Raw genomic sequence first — 22,988 nt, forward strand, 5'->3', positions numbered from 1 at the left:
GGCAATAAAAATGGAACAGAAATAAGGCCCCTTTTAGCTGGCAACAGTGCCTCTCCGCTAACGAACTGGCTAGTGAAACCCTACCCGGACAGAGGACGCCTGACTCAGGAGCAGCGAAAGTTTAAAACCTAAAGTTCGGTGCGCTACGATCTGTAGTGGAACGAGCATTTGGCATGTTGAAAGTTCGTTGGAGAATTGCGTTGAAAAAGGTTGAACAAAAAACGAGCATTTTAAAAAAGACTATGATTGCTACGTGACTTTTGCACAACTTTGTATTGAAAGGGGTGACCTTTGTGGCATGAATAACAACAATTTAATAACAGAAGATAAACGATTAGATAAAGACAATTATTTTGATGCCATATCTTTAAAAATGTCAACTGTGGCGTTTGTTTGTTCAAATCTAGCGTTGTGCTGTTCCATACTTTTTCCCACATTTCAATAAAAGAACTCTGCCAGTCTGGAGTCGTACTTTTTTGCCTTTCTTTTTTCAGGCGGTTCTGATTCATCGAGAGAAACATTTACACTTTCGATTTGCAAAGCCTCGTTTACACTCGGCTCTGAGGTAAAGGTAGAACTCAATGTATGACCGAAAGAGGGAAATTATATTTGATGAGTTTTCTTAGGATTGAAGAGCAGAAATGTCAATCTAAAGCGCAAAACATACATTGCTTTTTTATTTTTTTGACCCGAAGATTGACCTGAGTCAAGAGGCACTACATGTAGCTTCATATATCCTGCTGTGAATTCCACGCTACAATGGACACAAGTTTTATAGACGACAACAACAGCCTTTTCAGTGCATGAATGAAGCTCTTAAGAGGAATACACGTAGATGTGACGCATTTTTTTCTTTAAATTAGCTGTACGCTTTTCAATTTTGGATATATTTGAGCTGCAGCCAGCAGTTATCAAGAAAAATACAGACAAGTTTTACGTTCTTAAAATAACATTCTAACCTTTGCCGACGAGATTGTACTGAAAATCAATGAAATTAATTGTAACTCAAGCAGAAAACGCGTAGAAGAAGAATGAAATACACCAGGTTATTACAAACGCATAATACAATGTACTAACCGAAAGAGAGAAATTATATTGATGAGTTTTAGAACGGATCTGAAAAGCAGAAGTGTCTAATAATCAACAAGATGTCATTAGATGGACCTGCCTGTAAATTTTTCGTTGTCGTTGTTGTGCATATAACGCTAGTATACCGCAACTTAAATTGAGCGAGAAAAGCAGTTTTTAACATGAAGCTCTAAAATCTCTTTGGAGTGTCTTGTCTTGTGGTCGCTTGTAAAGTTTTAATTTGTGCAATTGTGAGATGTATCAGAATAACAGCTTCACGTTGCCAATTTAAAGAATAGCGTGCTTTCATTTGATATCTATTATTTTATCTTGAGAGTTTTGGAAAGTAGTTGAAAATCATTTCTGTTTACCAAGCGTAGGAAAATGGTGGATGTTTCAACAGGATATTTACTGTAACAACTGTATTTATAGAGATTACAGTCGTGGAATATAGCAGATATGGTAAAAATGTTGCTGAAAGAGAGGACGATGTAAATATCAGTTGTTCGATCGGTAAGCATTGTTCTTATCTTTGTGTAGACAACTTTTTTTAAATTTAGCCGCGGCAACAGATTGTATCGGGGTTAAAGAGGGATTGTAATCTAAGCAATTAGTTGGTCGGGATTGAATGTCAAAGTTAATCTTGCGCTTTTGCACACATAACACATGTCGTTTGAACAAAAGGTTTGAATCGTTTGAATCGTTAGTTACGGTGGCCCATATAGGACATGAGCAATTTTTTTTTAGATTGAAATTTTAACTCAAATTTCAGTTACAAAAATCCGTATTGTGTAATTGTCTAAGCGTACAACTCGGATTTATACTAAAAAATCTTAGTTGTAAACATCGTTCAATGTACAACTCGGATTTTTACCGCAAAAATCCGAGTTGTTAAATTTCCAGAAACACAACTCGAATTTTTAACACAAAATTCCGAGTTGTTAAATTTTTGAAAACACAACTCGGATTTTTAACACAAAAATCCGAGTTGTTAAATTTTCAAAAACACAAAACACAATTGTCGAATTTTCAAGATATGTTTAACCGGGATTTGTTATGTAAAAATCTGATTTTTTTCTTCTAAGATATATTTTACCCAGATTTTTGATGTAAAAATCGTTTTTTTTTTTTTTTTTATCGCAAGTCACGTGGTTAAGTGGTTAAAGGTGTGGCACAGTGTGTCTCTACTATACTATTACCGAAATGGCGGCCATCACGGAACAGCAGGTAGGTGAACACTTAATCGCCGCTTCCCCGTTGTTTTAAATAAGGCTAGCTGTATCCATCTCGCTCAGAAATGGGTGTTCATCCTATTGCAGGTTTTGGAATTTCTTCGTCAACGCGACGTTGATGAGACGATCATCAAAGAATTCGAAGACCAGAAGGTAAGTCATGAAAGCTGATGCATACGAAACGCGTTATTTTACTTGCTTGCGGTAAAAAGCCTGTACATTCACAATCAGTTTACATTCAGTACTCCTTAGCTGACCCTGTTGCTATTTTGCATAATGCTTTGTGCTGTAACTTCAAGTTATGAACTGATATCACTTATTCTTGTTCACTTTACCTGCAGACATCGTCTTTTAGAAAACTACTGTTTATATTTGCTCTTTAAGATGAAGACTTCAGAGACTTATATGGCTTTTCTAACTTTAGATTGACGGTACTGCAGTGAGCAGAATGTCAAAAAGCCACTTCGAAACGCTTGGTTTAAGGGCAATGGGTGACAGACTTGCGTTACAGGCATTCTGTGCCCCTATTCAAAGCACGAGTTTCGATGAAAAAATTGAACGACTTAGGGAAGCCTTGGGTTCCAAAGGAAAGCGGCCCGGTGATCCGGAAAGAACCACATCTGAACACGCTCCGAGGCTGAAGAAAGCACCTAAAGAAACCCTCAAAATCGAATTCGGATGGAAGCACCATTTAGGAGGGAAATACGTTCAGATAAGAAAAAACAAAGGAGGTGGCAATAGGACCGTGGAGTTGATGAGAAATGCGCAATACGATGAGTGTTTGAAGAAGGCTCAGGAGCTATTTTTCCCCGACATGAGCAGCCAATATGGCATTTACGCTGACATGGAGGCACGGTTGGCAAACTACAATGCCGAGCCAATCGATGATAATCATTTCAGCGTTGGAAACTATCGGAAGGCCACCGGCATGAACCTGCCACGGGTTTACTTGATGACAAAGGCAGCCAAGATCAAAGACAGAGGTATGCGCTTTGCAGTGTTCTTAACATGTTTTAGTAAAGAGATCATTGCGTCAAAAAGATCGAAAATTATGATTGCCATTATACTAACACAACTGTGGGGGCACAGGGTGATTTCTGTACCTTTTTCTCCCGGTTCCCCCCCCCCCCCTCCATTTTCCAAGTCTCTATTGTGAATCCCGCCTCCTTGTCCCATTTTTATTGCAAAATATTACGAAATGTTGCGGCGTTTTTTTACAATTCCTTTACGAACGGCGCCAAAACAAGAAAATATCGTTATGTACGTTTTATGATACCTTTTATATCATGCCCATCAGGGCGGCTCTTTTATCTTTAATTTTCTGTTGACAATCTATTTAACCCTAAATCAGATAACTGTGCGAAAAAATAAAACTGTAGATGGCTTCTCTGGCTCCTTTCTAACGCACAGGCTTCGGTGTGGTTATTGATTTGATTAACCAGTTTTCTTGTTTTCCTTCAGCCTTTCAAGGAGTGCAACAAACACTCCACGCAGGTAGACATGGATCTAGGACAGGTAACGAGGTATGCTAAATATGTCTTTCTCTCTTCTTTTGCTATAAACTGCTCATTAGAAAGTTTGAAATGAATGTTGTGATGTTTTCAATTTCTTAAACTGAAAGATTTATTCGTTATCTGCTGTAGGTTCTTGTTGTCGACCAAGGTCTTGGACCGCTGCAAATTCCATCTGAACTGCCAGATAACTTCATGCAGGTAGCACTCATTACTCAAGATTTAGATACATTTCTTAGACAGTTAAGGGACGGACCATTAGAAAAGTGATGGGGGGGGGGGGGGGGTGGGGAAAAAACAAAAAAAAAATTCATGCAAGCCAAAATGGCAAGAAAAAAAAATCGTGCAAAGGGGAAGGCAAATAAAAAAAATTCGTGCAGAAGGAAAGGTCCTATTAATACCTGAAAATACCTGCCATCATAAATATATTGTGGAGAACGCTGAAAATAGCATTTCCGAGCCTAGAAATTTCAAAATTTTCTGAGGTAGCATGCCCCCACACCCCCCGTAAATGGATTGTGATCATAACATTTCTTTAGCTCGTCTCTCTCTAGCCTGCGTAGATTGCTTACTAGTTAAGAAAGACTTTCAGCAAATTTCAAATATCGCCCGGCAGAAATTGGAAAATCGATTTCCCTCATATTTTGCCCACAAATAGCCTTTAGCTAGCCTTGAAATTTGATGTAGTTGTTTTCGTCTCGAAGCGCTTTAAATCCGTGAAAAACTAGAAAAAGGAATTTCGCCCACAAGATCGCCGAAAATGGCCGAATTCAAAGCTACAAGTTGGCAACCTAAGTTTTAACTAAGTTCGCGTGCAAAGAAGAACCTGAATTTTTTAATTACGTTTTCTTGAACGGCAAGGTATTCAGCTTCTAAAATTAGGTAATAACTTGACTTGAGCGTCATTCGAGAATTATTTACTAATTTTGTAAAAATACCGATATCTACTGATGGGGAAATCCTTTATTTAGGGATAAAATTCAGAATGTTTTTTCGCCATGTGCCATAACTCCAAATTTCTTCAAACTTTGGCTGTGGAAGCCTTTTATGCTATTGTAACTTATGTATGAAAATCAGCTTGGGTTCTCTTTCGAGTGATTTTTGAGGCGCATCTGAAATAACCGAATTTTAACGAAATAACATCAGCAAACGGTAAACAGCGGACTGTTGCCGTGTTTTGGCGCCAAGCGGTCTTGTCAAAAAAGGCTTATTTAAGCCGACAGTTGTGTTACGAGTTCTTAGTACTCATAAGCCAATATCTTGTTTAGTAAATACAGGTAGAATAAACTCGATTTTAGCGCCAAAGTAACAATATTTAACTGGAACAAGCTGAATGAATTTCTCGAGTGTGAGACATATCTTGACGAGTTGTCGATTTCATGTCGCAAGACGAAAATAGAAACTAATTTGTATTGTGGGCCCACTGCAATTAATGCATTTAAAGTAACACAATACCGAAAGAAAGATTTTCCAAATCAAATGTTAAGTAGAAAACTAAGGTCTTCCGTAAACACTTCAAGTAATAAATGGTATAAAATTTTTAGTTTTGTGTGACATAGCGAAAATTAAAGAAAAATGTAAGAAATGACCAATTTACAAACTGAACTGTTCGACACATATTTAGGAACGAAGCGAAATTAAACTAAACTATATCTTTGCGTGGTTTTTTGTTCAGTAGACCGCGCGTTTTTGATGGTCAATGGAAAGAGTTAACCGGCAGAAAAAAATAAAATTAGGAGATATGCCCTTTTTAAAAATTTTAAAACCAAAGTCAGATGCAACAGAGCGCCGTTTGAAACAAGCCAAGCCCATTCCTACCCCCCCCCCCCCCCGCCACTGAGGTGGGCGCATACCCCTACTCAATCTTCCCAAATTATTTCAACAACTGTGTGTCTATAAACGATTGGTAAATACTAGGTAGTTTAGACGATCCTGCTTCATGGCGCTTTTGGGGGGTAATTCTTTAGACGTCGGAGAGCAGAACATGTATGCTTTGAAGTCTCCGATGCCACCATTTCAAATACGATCTTACAGGTTGTGGACCTTTCCTAGTAGCGTTTTGGGAAGAGAAGTTTCGTTAAAAGATGGGAGGGGCTAGGGGGAGCTTGCCCCAATTTTTTGTTGAGGGAGGGGGAATACAGTCCCCTGCTCCGTCACCTATGAAATTGGTACTGCAGTAAATTCATCCCTTACTGAAATGTACATGTTTACGTCGGTAATTAGTAATGCAAATTGTTGGTCGTTTCAGGTCAGAATTTAAAAAGATCAGAGCCATAATCGAATTTGAAACGATCAGGGGCCATAATCGATGGCTCCTGAAAAAAAAAATTATTTCGTACCTGATTTGAAATAAAATTCGTTCTGTATCCAGCATCAACGTTCTTAAAAAAATTAAAGGTTCTTATATAAAGAAAGCGAGTAAATATTCTTCCTGGCCTTGAACAATGTTGGTCACAGTTACTTCTGGCAGGAACAATTCTTCGAAAAAGAAACCAAGAGATCCACGTATTGCTTCTTTCGTTTCACCTTAATATGACTGGTGTCGATTTCAAAGTGATTGCAGATTTCTTTTAGCATTTGAATAGCAAAAGAAGACAGCTTCGAGGAACGGACGAGTTCACATAGGTTATAGCAGTCATAAACTATTGGATGCTCCAGCGACACTTCCTGCATGACTGTATTGGTCAACTCTTGAAGGGCACTCTCCCTCTCTGCGTTGTCCACTTCCTCATCACTAACATCTGCTACATCTTGCTGGCGTCGCTTAGCAGCCAGGCGACTAAAAAAGCTTGCTATCTGCTTGGAAGTCAGAAACTCGGCGCTTGTAAAGAGACGATTCCCTTCACTGTCCCTGGCTGTCATCATGGCTCTTGCAACAGCGTCTGGATCCTCTTTTCGCCCTGATGTCTCTCCAAGATCGAATTTCTTTGTCAAGTAATTTCTCTGACTAGTATTGAATCTAGTTCTTTTAACTTGCGACGACCGCAATGCCCAGCCCATGGGAAGAGACACGCTTCCTGTCGGTCGTGGTTTAGGTACTTCTGTTGGAATGTTTGGGACGATACCAGATTGCACTTCAAGTCTCTCTGAATAACCAGTAATTCCTCTGTCAAGAAGACTCTCGTTTTCAATAGCGCGGTGATGTTTGCCGCAATCAAGGTGCCGCTGAAGTGAGGAGAAACGCTGATAACGTTTAATACATCCTTCTTCAGGACAGGAAAAGAGACTTACATTTGATTCATCAGAAGAGGATTCGTCAGAGTTTGGTGAATCGCTTGGGGCCGGTGTGTCAGACTGTTTCGAAGGGATCTTTGGTTTCTTAGATTGAATTGTTGTAAAGTTCGCTTTTTGTCCGTTAGTGACGCTGTCAACTGCTGATAGCCCTGGAAGTTCCGTATTTGACTGGAAGTCGAGATTGTCCCACTGAATCAATTTCCCATGACCAATTTTATAGGCCCTCCATACAATCAGCCCTTCGTCGGTGTACTCTATGTTTGAAATAGCGCTGACACCTTCCAACATGATAGCTGAGAACGTCTCGGGCTCAGGGGGTCCTGAAACGGTAACGTTAACCGATGGTAATCCACCCGCTGAGAGAATGGCATCCTTCATTTCCTCTGCGCTTTCAATGTTGTTCCCTGAATTGAGATAAATCTTCATATGGGACTTAATGCCGGCTGCTTTCCTATCACACGCTCCTTTGCCTGCTTGCGAATCGCAAAAATCCAGCCTCTTGATAGAAACGTCATGTTGTTGGCTGATTAGTTTTGCTCCCACTATGGTTGTGCCACAGTGGTAGCAGCCTGCGTTGTCTTGCCAGTAATAGGTCTTCTTAACTTGAGGCTGAGCTTCTTTGACTTGTCTTAGCACATCTGACATGACGGAGAGTACTGTACAGCCATCCTGGTTGCAACTCCTGAATACATTTACGAACGTCATCATCTGGAGGCTCTGGTCGTCGCCTCTCCTGATGGCTACAGTTATGTGCCACGAAATACCACGTTTTGCGTACCAATCGGTCTGGCTTTCTCTAAATTTGCGGGGTAGAAATTTCATAGCCCAATCTTGGACTAAAACAATGGACGTGCTGTCGAGTGCATCCAGTTGGCTTAGCCTTGCTTCTTCTTGATTTACTGACCGCAGCAGATGCGCTTTCCAGTTCACAATGTCTTTCCGAGCTTTTCTCATCACGAAACAAAGCTCTTCTTTTACATCACTAGAAGCCAGCTTCTCTATTGCAGCCTCGATTTCGTCCATAGTTTTAGTAAGATCATCGCAATTGTCACAGCTGGTGTTGTGCTCATGTGAACACTGGGACTGGTAATCACGGTCTTTAGGGTCGTTGAGTGCGTAGACTCTGCAGTGGTCAGCGACATTCGAGCTCGCCGAGACATGAACCTGCGAATTGAAGCATACAAAACTAAAGCCCCGGCTAAACGATAAAACATTTTCGTCCAACATCATGTTGGAAGAGCATGTTTGACCGTTTCGCTGCCTCTCTCAATATTGCATTTAAATGGTTTCCCCTGTTTGATCCAGATCAAACATTTTCATCCAACATTTTGCTTCACGCGCAAATGTTTGACCGTTTAGCCACCATTGCAAAGAAAGCAAGTCAGAGCGGTAAAAAGCAACCAATCAGAAACCGAAACTCTGTGACGTCGCGCCATAATTTCAGCGGTGATATGCACAAAGCTCTCTTTGGTAGATGTTTTTAATCAAACATTGTTTGCTCGTTTAGCCACTCCATGTTGTGTGCCACGAACACGATGTTGGACGAAAATGTTTGATCATTTAGCCGAGGCTTAACGTCACAAGTAAACTATGTGAAATATTTTTTTACAATAACTGAGCGAATTCTCGCGCGCTGATTGGCTAATTTTCATTGTCAATAAGAGGACAGACGCATAAAACGCGTCGCTGACGAAATCAGGGAAGGTTTTTTCAAACTTTTCAGCACTGATTTAGCGCTGTATTCTTGATGAGGCGAGAATTATTCCACAAAACAAGTAGTCTTCAATGAGGAAATCATCTACAATTTATCGGTTAAAGCTTAAGAAACTATTGCAGCCTGAGAGCGAAAAGATGAGGATGTTTATCGAGGATTTAGAGCTGAAAATTGGTGGTGAGCGGGAATGTGTGCTGTCAGTTAAGAAGCTGAACCGCGTTTTTGCGGATTATTTTGTGACCACTTTTCACTGGATTGAAAGTCAGTTGAACAATTCGAATTTTCTCTTGTATTTCTGGCCGTATTTGTACCAAACTTTTAATTTACGAGCCTATGATTCTCCGAATTACAGCGACGAAATTCAGTTAAATTCTGCGGCCGTACGGCAATCGCATCTTCCTCGTGCATTTATTTCCTTCGTTTTAAAATCAGTTTTGGCTTTTTGTTATTGTAAAAAACAAGTTTGTTGTAGATCCACTCGCCGCAACACTTTGACAATGTTATGACACAATTTGTCATCAATAACAGGACAAACGCAGAAAAAACTGATGTTAATTTGTTAACTCGAAACAAAAGTAGGTTAGAGCGTGTACATGACAAGAACAACTAATTTGATATTTCACTTTCTCGTTCCATGTTTTGTTTCCACGGTTGCCATAAAGTACACCGATTGTTTGATTCCCAGATTTTAAGCTAAGATCTATTATAAACTACATCTTTCAACATCCAGGGAAAAATATGGAGTTGAAAAGTAACGTAAGCTTCTACTTCAGTTTGTAGAAAACAGACAGATCAAGGAAAATGGGTACACTTACCTTGTAATCAGTCTTTAGGTAACGCTTGCATTTCTTTAGATGTTCTTTCTGTTCTTTTGCCCACGACATCCCCATATTCATCTCTCCCAAACGGTCAGCAACACCTCCAAGGATATCAAAGGCTTCCGCACCAGCTGAACTAATGTAATCTATTCCCTGTAACGACTTCCGGGTGGAAGCAGGGCACACTTTAAGAATACGTAGAAGAGTACTGCGACTCATAGGAGTAAAGCCACTCTCTTTAGAATAGGCTTGGTATTGCTGAACAATGCGCTCAGGTATCATATTTCGTACCACGTTTGGTATTTTGATTACCTCTTTCGTCGATAGTGTGACCACCTTTTCTCCAAACGGAAGGTCTTGTATGATATGAGGACTAGTAATAAAGTCCAGAAAATGTGCCAGCTTGTCTTCTGGAACCACCATTCTTGTTCGTGAACTTGGCGGCGGAACTGGCGCACCTCGTCCGTGGAGGAGAATATGCTGTCTAGCCACCGTGAAACGATATCTGGTTAATCCAAGTATCCACTCTTGAATCTTTGCAAAACTAGCTTTGTCGGCCATGATGGAGAGAATCTGTCTGCGAGTATCCCATTGATCCGCATTGTTATAGCAAGTTGCAAGGGCTTCCAAGAGTGAATCATCTGTAGTTGCAGAACGCCTCTCAGCATCTACTTTAAACAACCGTTTCGTTTCTTGAGATTCGGAGAGTGCGTGCCATAACTGACTTGGCTCCTCTGGTGCTACTTCACTTAAAACAGCTGAAACGGCTTCCCTAGCTTTATGCACATGCTGTCGTTTTGTCCGCTCACTAGCTTCATCCCACGGTGTTCGCAGTGTATACCTGATAGGGCTGACATCTCTACTTTCCAAAAAGGTGTTCAAAAGCGCTAAGGAATTAGGGGCGTTTACGACCGTCGATGTGGAAACGTTTTCCGTCAAATTCCATGTATCATCATACGACGCATCTAACTGTATAGAAAGGATACTTTCAGAGGCGTCTTTCTCGATATCGTCACGATGCAATTGGAAAGGAGTACTTGCTGCAACAGGAGCTTGACTTCTTGGTCCTGACTGAAAGGCAATAATAATTATACTAGCGACGCAAGCACAAGCGCAAGTATAACAGCACTTGTTTCACTGTGAAAACGGCTTCAAAGCAAGCAAAAGCTCAAGCGCATTGAATTTTTATGCTTGTGCTTGTACTTGCGGCAAGCACAAGCACAAGGACCATTTTTTCCTTTTCGCGTGCTTATGCTTTTGCTTGCGTCGAAGCCGTTTTCACTATGAAATAAGAGCTGTTATGTTTGCGCTTGTGCTTGCGTCGCTAGTGAAAACCAGGATTTAAGGTGCGTAAATTTATCATGAAACATACATTAGAGCAGATAGCCCAAAAGTGTGACCACTTTTAATGAGTTAACATTCGTCCGTGCAGTTATTATCCAATCAGAAGCCGAGGACAGCTTTCCGTTGACGTCTGATTGGATTATATATGTACGGAAGAACGAGAATGATGATTGAAATTTACGTTCCCTCAAGGTAAACAACTCACATGCAAAGATTGATTGCAAATCTATGGGCAGTTCAAGATAATTTGGAGCAAGAAAACAAAAAGAAAATAAAGCTGGGAACGTCAAACGGGAAAAACAGTTGTGTTTCTGAAATTTTAGGCAACAGAGATCGCAAAAAAACCCGGCAAAATATTCTCAGGGTAGAGTGGAATCCCCAGTATGGTGCCACGCCTTTTTTTTATCTCAAAATCTAATTTTCCTGTGAGTAAACAACCCATAGACAGAGGTTTTATTGAAATTCTGTAAGCAGTTGTATTTCTTTTTCAAATGGGCTTACTTCCGGGGAGGGCTTACATACGATGGGGGGAGGTGAGGCGAGGTTATTTTTGAATGGATTTTTGCAATGCATTTGCGTTTCTATTGGGACGTGATTCCGTACGTTCTCTTTTTGGGGTATACAATACCAGAAGGCAAAGCTTTTTAAATATAACACTTTAAAACCCCAAACAGTTCGTTTAGTGGGGTGGGGGGGGGGGCATTTTTTGTTATAACTAACAAAACAATCTCCAGAGCAGCAGCCTACAATCCGAAAAATTGTACTTTCTCGGCTTTAAATCGAGAGCGCTTATTATCTGAAAGGTTCTTGCGTTAGGTTTTTAGGGAACTTATTTCTTGGAGGGAGGGACTTTCCTGAGAGAGAGAGGGGGGGGGGGGGTGGGGGCTTTCGGATTTTACACTAGTAGTATCTTGTCTAGAATTGGTTTACACTGTTAACCACGCTCAGTACAAAAAAGGTAAAACGAGCTCAGTATTAGAGACTCACGATGGTAAGATTCTCCATGGGGACGAGCACTTCTGTTTTGTCACTAAGCTCTTCAGCAAGTGCCTCTCTGCTTTCTGTTGTAGATTTTGCTTCACAATCGAGTTTTGAAAGTAAAATACGACAATTACGACAAACACCTAAAACAAATAAAAATTCACATCAATATTAACATTGAATGGGACATTGTCATCAGTGTTTGTTTTTCCCGTGTGATAAGAAGAACTACTTTTGACAACAAAGTCACGTGACCAGGCTGGCATATCCCTCGGAGTATGAATCTTTTGTTTATGAAAATGATCTTTAGTTTGTAAAGGAAATTGCTACTTGTTTAATAGCAATGTATGTTCATTGTAATCTGTACAAACCTGATCCGACGGCAACAAATACACCTGTCCTCTGATGTATCATCTTTGCTCCCCGTTTTCCAAGGCCTCTCTCTGCTTTAGGCCATCTTCTATCTTCGCTATGGCCCGATAATTTCTCAGGAACCTGGCATCGCTGAGATCCACGGCGCCATCCAGTTCCCAAGGAAGATCGGTGGTAGGGACAAATAGTGAACTGACCAATGTTTTCAGGAAAGGTAAAAACTGCTGCTCTGGCAAGAATCAAATCAACCTCTGTTTCGACATCTGAGATCCCCCATGTAGACTTATGTCCCGCTATTTCTCGAGTACAGTATAACAACGGAATAACTTCTGTCTTCTTCGCCTTATCTCTTCGCTCGTAGGTGCAGGAATCTCCGACAATAGCGCTAAAAGAACACTTCGCTTCCATACAGAAATAATGATAAAAAACACGTTTCCTTCAAACTCGCATTCTAAGCGTTTCCCGCGCTAGTATCAAGGTTTTCTAATTTGTAAACGTCAATCAAGATCATTATCAACGACCAAATGTAAAAAGTACGCCAAAGTATCCTGTGTGATGTGTTTTACGTATCGTGTTTTAAAGGTAAGCATTTTATTAGCATCTTATCTGCCAAATACATTAAATAATCTTGCCATCCTTTTTAAACAGTGTTCGTTCACGAAGCAGTTTTACACATACTGTTTACATTACGGCGACAAGGAATCTACAGAAATCACGAAATGCCGACCACAAAATTAATTACCGTCGTACGGGTAAAATAAATATTTCTTCTATTGATGACAGTGTTTTATCCAAGAATGAATTTTTTTGCCATGATATTTTAATTTTAAGAACCAATTTATATCTTAAGAACGGAGACATGTTTGTAAAGGAATTTCAAAAGATATATTGGATGTTTCAACAAGCCGGCTGAAATGAACAACCAGCAACCATTGTTTACATTTGCTGATAATTTCGTTAACATTTGGTTAATTCAGCGGCGCGTCGAAAATCTCTCGAAAGAGAACCCAAGCTGAATTTTATACATAATTTATAACAGCATAAAAGGGTTCCACAGCCGAAGTTTGAAGAAATTTGGAGTTAAGGCACATGGCGAAAAAAAATTCTGAACTTTATCAATAAATTAGGGATTTTCCCATAAGTAAATAATGGTAGTTTTACAAAATTTGTAATTAATTCTCGAATGACGCTCAAGTCAAGTTATTACCTATTTTTAGAAGCTGAATACCTTGCCTTTTAAGAAAACGTATCCAAAAATTCAAGTATTTCTTTGCACGCGAACTAAATTAAAACTTAGTTTGCCAAATTTTAGCTTTGTATTCGGCCATTTTTGGCGATCTTGTGGGCGAAATTCCTTTTTCTTGTTTTTCACGGATGTAAAGCGCTTTAAGACGAAAAAAACTACATCAAATTTCAAGGCTAGCTCAAGGCTATTTGTGGGCAAAAAAATGAGGGAAATCGATTTTTCCAATTTCTGCCGCTAATTCAATTTTTTGATTGAAATCTGCTGAAAGTCGTTCTTAACTCATTTTCAAACAGATTGCAAACATGAATGGTACGATATACAGTGGTCTTAGTTTATGTTGTCAATTCCGGTCAAATAGGATTTCTGCAGTAATTATTTATGAATTTTTATTACGTATAGTTTTAGTTTTTGCATATGTTTATGTCTAAGTTTTCCCACGGACTTTTCACAGAAATATATGAAAAACACAAATCTATTATACGAAGTGATTGAGAAATTCATCCTGCTTTGGTGTGTGTAAGAAACTAATGACAAGCTTAGCCCTAAAAAAATTCTGTCCAGGAGGTCTTTTAATCTTGTACATAACTTGTCACCGCATGCCAGGAAATGTGAAATGAAACCGGTCCTAGCTATGTGTACGTGATGTTTCTTGTGTCACGCAGTTTTTGCTTTTGAGGTTTCGAAACGTGCTGGTGTATCTTCTTTAATAATATTCTTTGCTAAACTGTCGATATCGGTATTGTTTGCGACCTTAAATGATTCAGTCCTGTTTCATAAGTTTTCTTGGCAACACGGTCAAGTTTGAGGCGGCGTTTTGGTGTTTTTGTATCAGCTATACGACATTGGATATCCGACGGACAGCCGCAAGTATGAGTCGACTTTGGTAAGTTATAAATGTAAAAGCGAGTCGACGAAAATGATATCGGTAAGAGCGAGATCAACAGTAATTCTGCACGCGGAAACAAGTTGAATGTGTGAAGATCGGGGATTTCAAGGAGTCTAATGTTGTAGCTAGTCTTCACGACATGAATTGAGTAGCATTGTTACCAATTTAAGACATGTTTTTATTTCATTTTTTGCTACATGGTACTCGCTACACTGCAAAACTCGTGTGGATAAATGCGAAACAGGAAAGCCCTGTAAGATTTTGCAAGGGTTTCGCCTAATAAACGAAAAGAGATTCGGCATTTTCGTCTAAATGATTACTTTTACCGGGTTAATTTATTCTGGCGGGAAATAATAAGGTAACGCAATTCGCAAAGAGCGCGGCCCGCCGTTCATCCAAGATAGAAGCAAGACAAACACCGCACAATGGTAAGTCTTATTTTTTTTTATTTCTGGAATATAAAATTTAACTTGGATTTTCAGTTTCACAATGATCGCTTATGTCAAGCACTGCTATAATAATCAGCTTGCAGTGCTATAAACGGTTAAACCTTGATAATCGCGCGCTGACTTATTTGGCTTTACTGACCTCGCGCTAATTTGTTTCTGCCTTACTTAGGTGGTGAGTTCTTTACTGAGCTCTTGTTATCTGTGGGCAGAATATAACCTCGCGCTAGATTATTCTGTCTTACTTGGGTGGTGAGTTCTTTACCGAGCTCTTGTTATCTGTGGGCAGAATATAACCTCGCGCTAAATTATTCTGTCTTACTTAGGTGGTGAGTTCTTTACTGAGCTCTTGTTATCTGTGGGCAGAATATTAACCTCGCGCTAAATTATTCTGTCTTACTTGGGTGGTGAGTTCTTTACTGAGCTCTTGTTATCTGTGGGCAGAATATTAACCTCGCGCTAAATTATTCTGTCTTACTTAGGTGGTGAGTTCTTTACTGAGCTCTTGTTATCTGTGGGCAGAATATAACCTCGCGCTAAATTATTCTGTCTTACTTAGGTGGTGAGTTCTTTACTGAGCTCTTGTTATCTGTGGGCAGAATATAACCTCGCGCTTAATTATTCTGTCTTACTTAGGTGGTGAGTTCTTTACTGAGCTCTTGTTATCTGTGGGCAGAATATTAGCCTCGCGCTAAATGATTATTCTGTCTTACTTGCCTTGATGTTTGCTGTTTTCTTGTTAGGCAACCCCGTACTCCAGTTAATATCTTTTTTTTCTTTCTCTACAGAGAAGCCGCGACGTTTATGACTGACACTTCACTGTACGTTGCGGTAGTTCAACGTGCTAACTACGCTCTTATGTTACTAATCTAAATTACCTTAGCGGAGATTCAATCTCCGCTAAGCTAATTTGCATATTTTTTTCGAAGGCCTAAGCTCGTCACAGAATTACAGTGTCCATTAGGGACAATTATGGTGGCGTATGATTGGGATCGCTTTTTAAAAGCTGACATCAATTCAAAAACCTCTAATCCATTACAGACAATCAAACAGACTTTTTCCTTATTACCGGTAACTATATTTTGTAGAAAGGGGTGGATCCCCGGGTTGGATCATGTAATTTCCACCCCCCGCCCAGGGGTGAGTGTTTTGAGCTAGAAGGAAGGGGTGGGTCTCCACTTTTTCCAATTGCACCGCTCTTTGACCACCCCCCCGTCCCCCCCCCCCCTCGGTACTTCTTGACAGTCCCTAAAGGATGAAGTCAATGAACAACAGCATTTTTATGATATAAAGTAACAAAACACGGCATTTGTCTGAAGAAAAAAACGTTTGTCTAAAAAAAAAAATTCGAGCAGAGGGTTTCACCCGAAAAAAAAATTCCTGCACAAGAAATGGACAGAAAAAAAAATTCGTGCAAGCCGAAAATTCCCCACCCCCCCCCCCCCATCACTTTTCTAATGGTCCGTCCCTAAAGAAAACAGTATTGAAGAAGAGCCAAAGGTCACGTACGCAAAACGTTTTCGTTAAAAATAACCCACCTGAAAGCTTTTGATCTGATAACGTGGGTTTAATTGGAAGTGTATACTTTCGAAGACGCTGTTGTAATTATTTTTTGTTTTGCTGTCAGGAGTGCTTCTTGCAAAAAGAAAAGAGAACGCTTACAAGGAAACCTTTCACCTTGAAACTTTGAACACATGTACAAAGTAGCCCCATCTAAATTTCTCATTTCCCACTTTTAGCAACATTGTGTCACATACTTTCGATGTCTAATACTATATGTTGCTTACAAGGGTGTGCATTGATAAAGTACGTTCAGTATGTCCCTGTCTATTCATATATCTCGATTTGAACGGGAACGAATAAGCTCCAAAACCAATTTTAAAACAAAGACATTTCGAAAATAAACCTTGCAGTTAGTTTTCAATTCTTTTCTTGACGGTATTGTCGAACTGGATTCGCTAAAGATTACTTGGCGCTTTTGTTTGGGTCCAATAAGTTAGCTCGGGGGAAATAAAATTGTACAAAATGTACCAATCCGGCAATTGACTCCACGCAGACAGGTAAAGCAAATACTGTTTTTCAATCTTTTAATTTTACTCGTTGATCTTTTTTGCCAAAAACAGTTACTCACTGAAAAGCAGCATCTAAATTCAAGTGCATACCAAGCTTTACCGGTTCATACATAAGTAATTGCAGATGATTGTATGTCAGAAAACTTAAGCAAATACTTAATCTCCAGGACGATAACTTCGAGGAACATTCAAGTGCCGACACTGATGCCAGGATACCAGTAAGTTAAATTCCTAAGCGGGTCCAAAACTACCAGTCATGACAACGGTTATTATATGTAGGCTGGTCTCTGCAAGAAATAAAATCTTTAGCTGCAATCCGGGTATCTCCATCCTGTGTATTTACTTGTTATTGAATTATCTAACACTATTCTTTTGCAACCTATAAGGGTCTTAAAAGATTAATTAGGGGAGCGATGTGTATTAAAGCGGAAAATGCAGAGTAAAAGTCCCAAACAGAGGTATATTTTGTTTAACCAATATATTCCTTTAGTCTTTCCTGTATTCAGTTCTTTTTTTTATCGCACTTCTTTCCATCGACTGCTTAACGGTGCATGGCATCGGGAAACATTTGACATTTTTTAACCCAAAAATGAAATGACGATAACGGATTATCTGTATTACCGTACCCAAATTCGCAAGTAGCCAATCAGAAGCGCGATCTACTGTCCTGATATCCTACGATATCAAGTCACTGACCTGATATGCCCCCATATCACGGTCACTTTGAAGTAAAGTAGTGTTACTGTACGATGAATTGAAAAGAGGTTTTACCAATAAAACAGAACTTCGAAATTTAAATTTAGCGGTGTTTAGCGGTCGTAAAAAGAGAAAAACTTTCCCACCAAAACTAAACTTGAGCGCGTTCGCCAATTGCGCATTGTTTGCCGACGAGTACTGAGACCTTCAGGCTGAAAAAAAAGGAGTCGGAATTTCAAAATTTTTCGCTTTATTTTGATTTTGCAAATTTAGAGAATAGAACTATAAACAAACGAGTGGAAAAAAGGCAGAAGAAGAACTTGGTAAAAGTGTTGAAGACCAGGTCAACACAATTTGCAATACGTACCTAGCAAGCATGGCTTCAACAGTGCGATAAATATAACCGGAGTGTTGGCTGACTTTGGGTACGGTAAATACCTAATCGTACCTTTTTGGTACGCTTCGGCTGCATATCAGGCTCGTTTGGTCTCGCCATGGGTATTTTGGCTCGACTGCGTCTCGCCAAAATACGAACCATGGCTCGACCAAACTCGCCTGATATACCGCCGAAGCGTACCAAAAAGGTACGATTAGGTATAAATAGCAAGACAATTTTTGATCGCGCGTGACTGTCTTCACAGTTGTAGTTTAATTTTAAAGCACGGATGAAGAGGAATATGCAATTTAGAAAGGAAAAAAGCCTGTACTGTACAATGACCCAAAAATCAATTGATTACACCGCCATGTAACAAAAAACTAATTGCACAATCTGGTTAACTATTTGTGCGATTATGACGCCTGTTCCAGGCGTTCGGTTTGTGGGGAGCAGCGCGAAAAAACGGCGAGCGAGAAATGAGTCTACGGGTGTCAGGGGAGAAAGTGAGAAAGTGATGAGAAAGCTTCTCGCCTTAGGCCCCCTCGTCATTTTCCCGCTCGCCGTTCGTCACGCAATCCCGAATTTCGCGCTGCTCCCCACTAACCGAACGCCTGACGCCTGGAACAGGCTAGTGCTTATGTTAATCACGTTGTTACATTGTCCTGCAGGTAACAGATGGTGAGAGGATCATATCCCGGGTTTCAGTATGTATCTATTACTCTTTTGTAGAAGTTGGACATTTGTAAATTATGACATACCCCCCAAAAAAGAAAAAAGGAATCAGACTATGGCTAATATATATCCAGAGCTATTTAGGTTTACCAGAATGACTGATATTGCTCGCGGCTCGCACTTTCTTTTGAAAACCGCGCGGTCTATTTCCACCAAATAAATTTACTCTTGTTTGAATGAAGTTCCCTTTTGACTACCACTGTCCTTCTTTCTTTCCATAGTGGTGTTCCAAACAACTGTCCGCCATGGAAGAACCACCCCTGTCCGGACCTCATGTTGTGGGCGTAGTCTTCCCAAGCAAATTTGTACAAAGCACCACTTCCCGAACGTTCAAGCCATCTGCTGTTGTGAAGGTGTGTCATTATTGATGTTGTTATAAATATATAAGGACTCGATAATCAAAGATTTATACCGTGGCATAGAAAATGCAGCCAATCAAAAAACAACAACAACAACAATTTATTGAGGTATTTCCATAAAAAAAAAAACTACATGGCATTACCTACTTACACTCCGTTAAGAACTGAAATTATAAAGATATATAAAATAGAAATAAAACAAAGAATGCGTTTTTATCAATTGGAAAATAAAGTTTCATGCCTAAGAGATATTACTCGAAAAACAAAAGCAGCAGTTGATCGACATAAAGCCGGATAAATGCTGTTTCAAAGAAATAAAGCTACAGTGAAGACGTTGTATAATAGACGGCATTAAACCAACTTTCCTTTCGTGCGCTTCGTTCTTATTCCTGACGAAATTTAGTGAGCGTAGTTTCTATGATGTATATCCCACACTCGAGAGACAGTGTTTTATCAGGACATCCAAACACCGATAAGACAGTTACAATACGAAGCGCGGTGGATTATTTTCGACGAAATTCGAGGTGAGTGCATAGCCGATGAAACACTGTGAAATATATCGTGGTATGAAGATTAAACAACGGTGAGGTACCCAACAATCATCCTACAGAAACAGCTATATTGTGCGTTGCATTGAACTTTATTGATATTTTTTATCATTTTCTTGATTTATAGGATTTGTATATATGGCTTGGAAGCTTCGTTAAAGTACCTTGACACTTCTCGGCAGTTCTGGACAGCGGGAAAATTTTAAAAGATCTAAATCTGCCCCTTTGCCACATTGGCAACAAACTTGTTGTCGAAGTTCTGGTGAGTCTTACGTAATGTGGAGCAGAATATTTCCCCAAAGTAGAGATAACATTAGACAAGCGCTGCCATGTGACTTCATCTACATCTAAAAACAAACATTCACAAGGCCCCCTGAGATTTAATCTTCATCGGCTACTGACAAGAGGTCCAAAATTTGACACAGCACTATTTGAATTATATTCATATGTACAACTACTCACACAGAGATCTTATTCTTTTTCTCCAGCAAATACCACCTGATGTCGTATATGACAATAGAGTTCTGATGTCCTCAGAAATTAAATGTCAGGTGAGGTTTTTTTCTCTATTAACAATGCTCCAGCTAACCAGGTAACCTGTAGGTTTATTACTGTTCAACAGTATCTCTTCCCTAAACAGCCCCAAGAAACTTTCTTGTACATGCGTACGGGAGTTACTCCCTTCTTTAAGTAGGTAAGACCTCCAAGCCTCGAAAACTTGAGTGATATTGCAGCGAAAGAGAAGTGCTTCACTGCACAATACAAGTGACAAAAAATTAAATGAAAACTGTTTCCGCAGTGTCCCATTTGCGTACAGGGCCTTCTTCCTCGTGACAAGGTGGCACGCCCTAATAATTGCCTGCATATGTTCCATTTTGACTGTTTGGATCAGTGGTTGAAGGTAAGCGTGTAGCATTCTTCGTTAGGTCACTGGTATCAGTTTAGCAAATTCTTTGAATGTTCCCTTTTTTTCCCCGTTCATTAATAGTTCTTTTTTTTACCAGATTACGGTCACATAGCACTGAAACCAGAATGATTTCAAAGTCATTTTATTGCAACTTAATACAAATCGAGAAAAACATACTTGAAAACTGTATAAGGCTAACGTTTGTTAAGTTTTTCATAATGCATTCCGAATAAATCGTCACAAATGTTGCCCATTCATGGTCAGTAACAACATTGTCTGTTGATCATCCTTGTGTACGCGTGTATTATCAACTGTAAAGTAAAACTGCACTTCCATTTCATTTTCATAGGTGGAACCGGACGGCATTGGGTGTCCTGTTTGCAGTGTGATTTTCGAAAGGATTATTCTGTGTTCCATTGATAAATCTTCAAAGTCACAGGTAGAGCCATTCCCGGCCAACAGGATCGATTGATGTCACACTCAGTGTAACAATGTCTAGTCATATTTCTTCGGCTTTTCTTTTTATTTATTCTGAAGGCTTAGAAAGGGTTTCTTCTGTTAACAGTTGAGCCTGTAAGTTAAGTAGTTTTACAATATTACAGCAAAATAAGACTTTAAGCATATTACATTCGCATATTACATTCAACGCCTTCCTCCTCACCGGTTTCTTCCCAATCGGCATCGCACCAGCCACAGTTATCAGTGTCTTTGACTCTGATAACCTAAGAGAAACTGATCTCATGTACAGTTTCCTCTCATTTCTAACCGAGGGTGAGCAGCAAACGGCCAGAGAAGCTCTTCAAAAGCGACATGTCTGTGTAGATGATTCACTCATAGACATCCTCTCCAGATTCAACGTTAGAACCATTCCGAGCACTATGGCGGAATTTAATTCACTTTTCCTTCGCATTGCAAGATGCGAGTTCGTGACTAAGCCAAGTGTCCTCATGGCGGCCTTCAAACAAGGCATGTTGGAAACCCACCCGGAGTTGTGGAGTGAGTTGGATGCCAATACTATAAGAGCGGTTTATGCCCGTCTGGATCCAACTCCAGGGAAAGTGCTGGAAATTATTCAGACCTGTCCAGATGACATGCCGCTGACAGCTCAACGGGAACGCGTCCTGGAATTCTTTAGGCGCTACATAAGAAGCCTGACAAAGGACAAGGTCGCCGTGTTCCTGCAGTTCATAACAGGCAGCAACCTCCTTTTGGTCCCCAAGATTGAAGTGGCGTTTACGAGCCTTGCCGGAATTCAGCGGCGTCCAATCGTGCACACATGCACTGGCCGCATTGATCTCTCCACTGAATACGAATCGTTTGCGGCATTTTCCAAAGAGATAAACAAAGTTTTGACCAAGGACGAAAGCTTCGAATACACTGCTATTTAGAATTATCTCAAAACTGCTCACTGAACAGATAAATGTGGATTTTTTTTATATTTTCTAACTATTCCATACCCCTTAGCTTTTTTATGTATAGCAGCCGAAAAAAAAAAGGGCAAATGGTGTTGCTGAACGCTGGCGTTGGAGGCGTTTTCTGTGACTTCTTGTTATAATTAGACTGTTATAATTAGACTGTTGTTCTTGTTATAATTAGGCTGAGAAGAGCTCTTTACTTTAGCTATTGGCTCCCTTTGACCAGACATATTCGTTATCAGTGCGTTTATATCGACACTAAACTGGAGGGGTCAGAGAGGTGTAATAACGTTCTGTATTGACATTTAGGGTTTCTGGCGGACCCTGTCGTGAAGTTTTCTATTGTTTCGTTTTTTAAATTCGTTTCTGTTGGATCGCACATCCGGGACAGTGCACTTTTGCGACTATGATTGACATTTATCACGTGATTTTTGTATATATATGATTCATTTCCGATAGACATTTTAGAGTTAGAATAAAATCGAATTTAAAACGACAATTTGCGACTCCTTATTCACGATAGACCCTACTATTTGCAGCTCCAGAAACCTGAAAGCAGTTCACTGAAATATCTATCTGATATCGATATATAACGCAAATGCTAGATATAAGGCTTATTATCGGCCTGAATTAATATTGTATTATAAATATCCAATGAAATTTATAAATGAATTCTGAATCGTTGAGGTAAAACAAGACGGGAGTCATAAATATCCAAAGTCCAATGATCCACCCAGAGAAGATTGTATATGTCAGTTTCACTCAGTGCGACATCTTTTCCGCGTATCAGGTGTATAGCGAGTGTGCGCAGCTGAAACCGGTTTGAATTGACAAAGGGCAGGCGAAGGTCCAAGAGTTCCATTTTTTTCGATCAAAGAAATGTTCGATTCCATCAAAATTAATCGAATGACTGGAGTTCTATTGAGTTTGAAAGCCGAAAGTTTGATTGGATACGCCGGTAAAATTCCGGGTATAGACGTTATAAGCCCTGGGCTCTTATACTACTTCGTGAGAGGTTTTGGGTGGGCTTA

At 39.8% G+C, this 22,988-nt stretch overlaps 2 protein-coding genes across 5 annotated transcripts; both read left to right on the forward strand.

The window, feature by feature from the left end:
• The first annotated feature begins 2,118 nt into the window (after window positions 1-2,118).
• Window positions 2,119-20,538, forward strand: LOC144665305 (uncharacterized). Of its 4 annotated transcripts, none has more exons than XM_078526529.1 (11): window positions 2,119-2,295; window positions 2,388-2,453; window positions 2,725-3,283; window positions 3,762-3,823; window positions 3,944-4,012; window positions 17,092-17,142; window positions 18,665-18,700; window positions 18,950-19,081; window positions 19,763-19,897; window positions 20,124-20,186; window positions 20,435-20,538. In XM_078526529.1, the coding sequence occupies exons 1-9, from the start codon at window positions 2,272-2,274 to the stop codon at window positions 19,802-19,804; spliced, it is 1,041 nt and encodes a 346-aa protein (XP_078382655.1). In that variant the 5' UTR covers window positions 2,119-2,271; the 3' UTR covers window positions 19,805-19,897; window positions 20,124-20,186; window positions 20,435-20,538. The 4 variants fall into 4 exon arrangements, with proteins under 4 accessions (XP_078382655.1, XP_078382656.1, XP_078382658.1 ...); XM_078526532.1 differs by having other exon boundaries at window positions 2,228-2,295; window positions 2,656-3,283; XM_078526531.1 differs by having other exon boundaries at window positions 2,228-2,295; window positions 2,685-3,283.
• On the forward strand, window positions 20,082-22,598 carry LOC144666540 (uncharacterized). The gene is made up of 3 exons (XM_078527960.1): window positions 20,082-20,186; window positions 20,892-20,981; window positions 21,145-22,598. The coding sequence occupies exons 1-3, from the start codon at window positions 20,082-20,084 to the stop codon at window positions 21,928-21,930; spliced, it is 981 nt and encodes a 326-aa protein (XP_078384086.1). The 3' UTR covers window positions 21,931-22,598.
• Window positions 22,599-22,988: the final 390 nt, after the last annotated feature.

The sequence above is a fragment of the Oculina patagonica genome, chromosome 9 (genome assembly GCF_052425735.1).
Source record: "Oculina patagonica isolate OP01 chromosome 9, crgOcupat, whole genome shotgun sequence".
In the NCBI taxonomy this organism is placed as follows: domain Eukaryota; kingdom Metazoa; phylum Cnidaria; class Anthozoa; order Scleractinia; family Oculinidae; genus Oculina; species Oculina patagonica.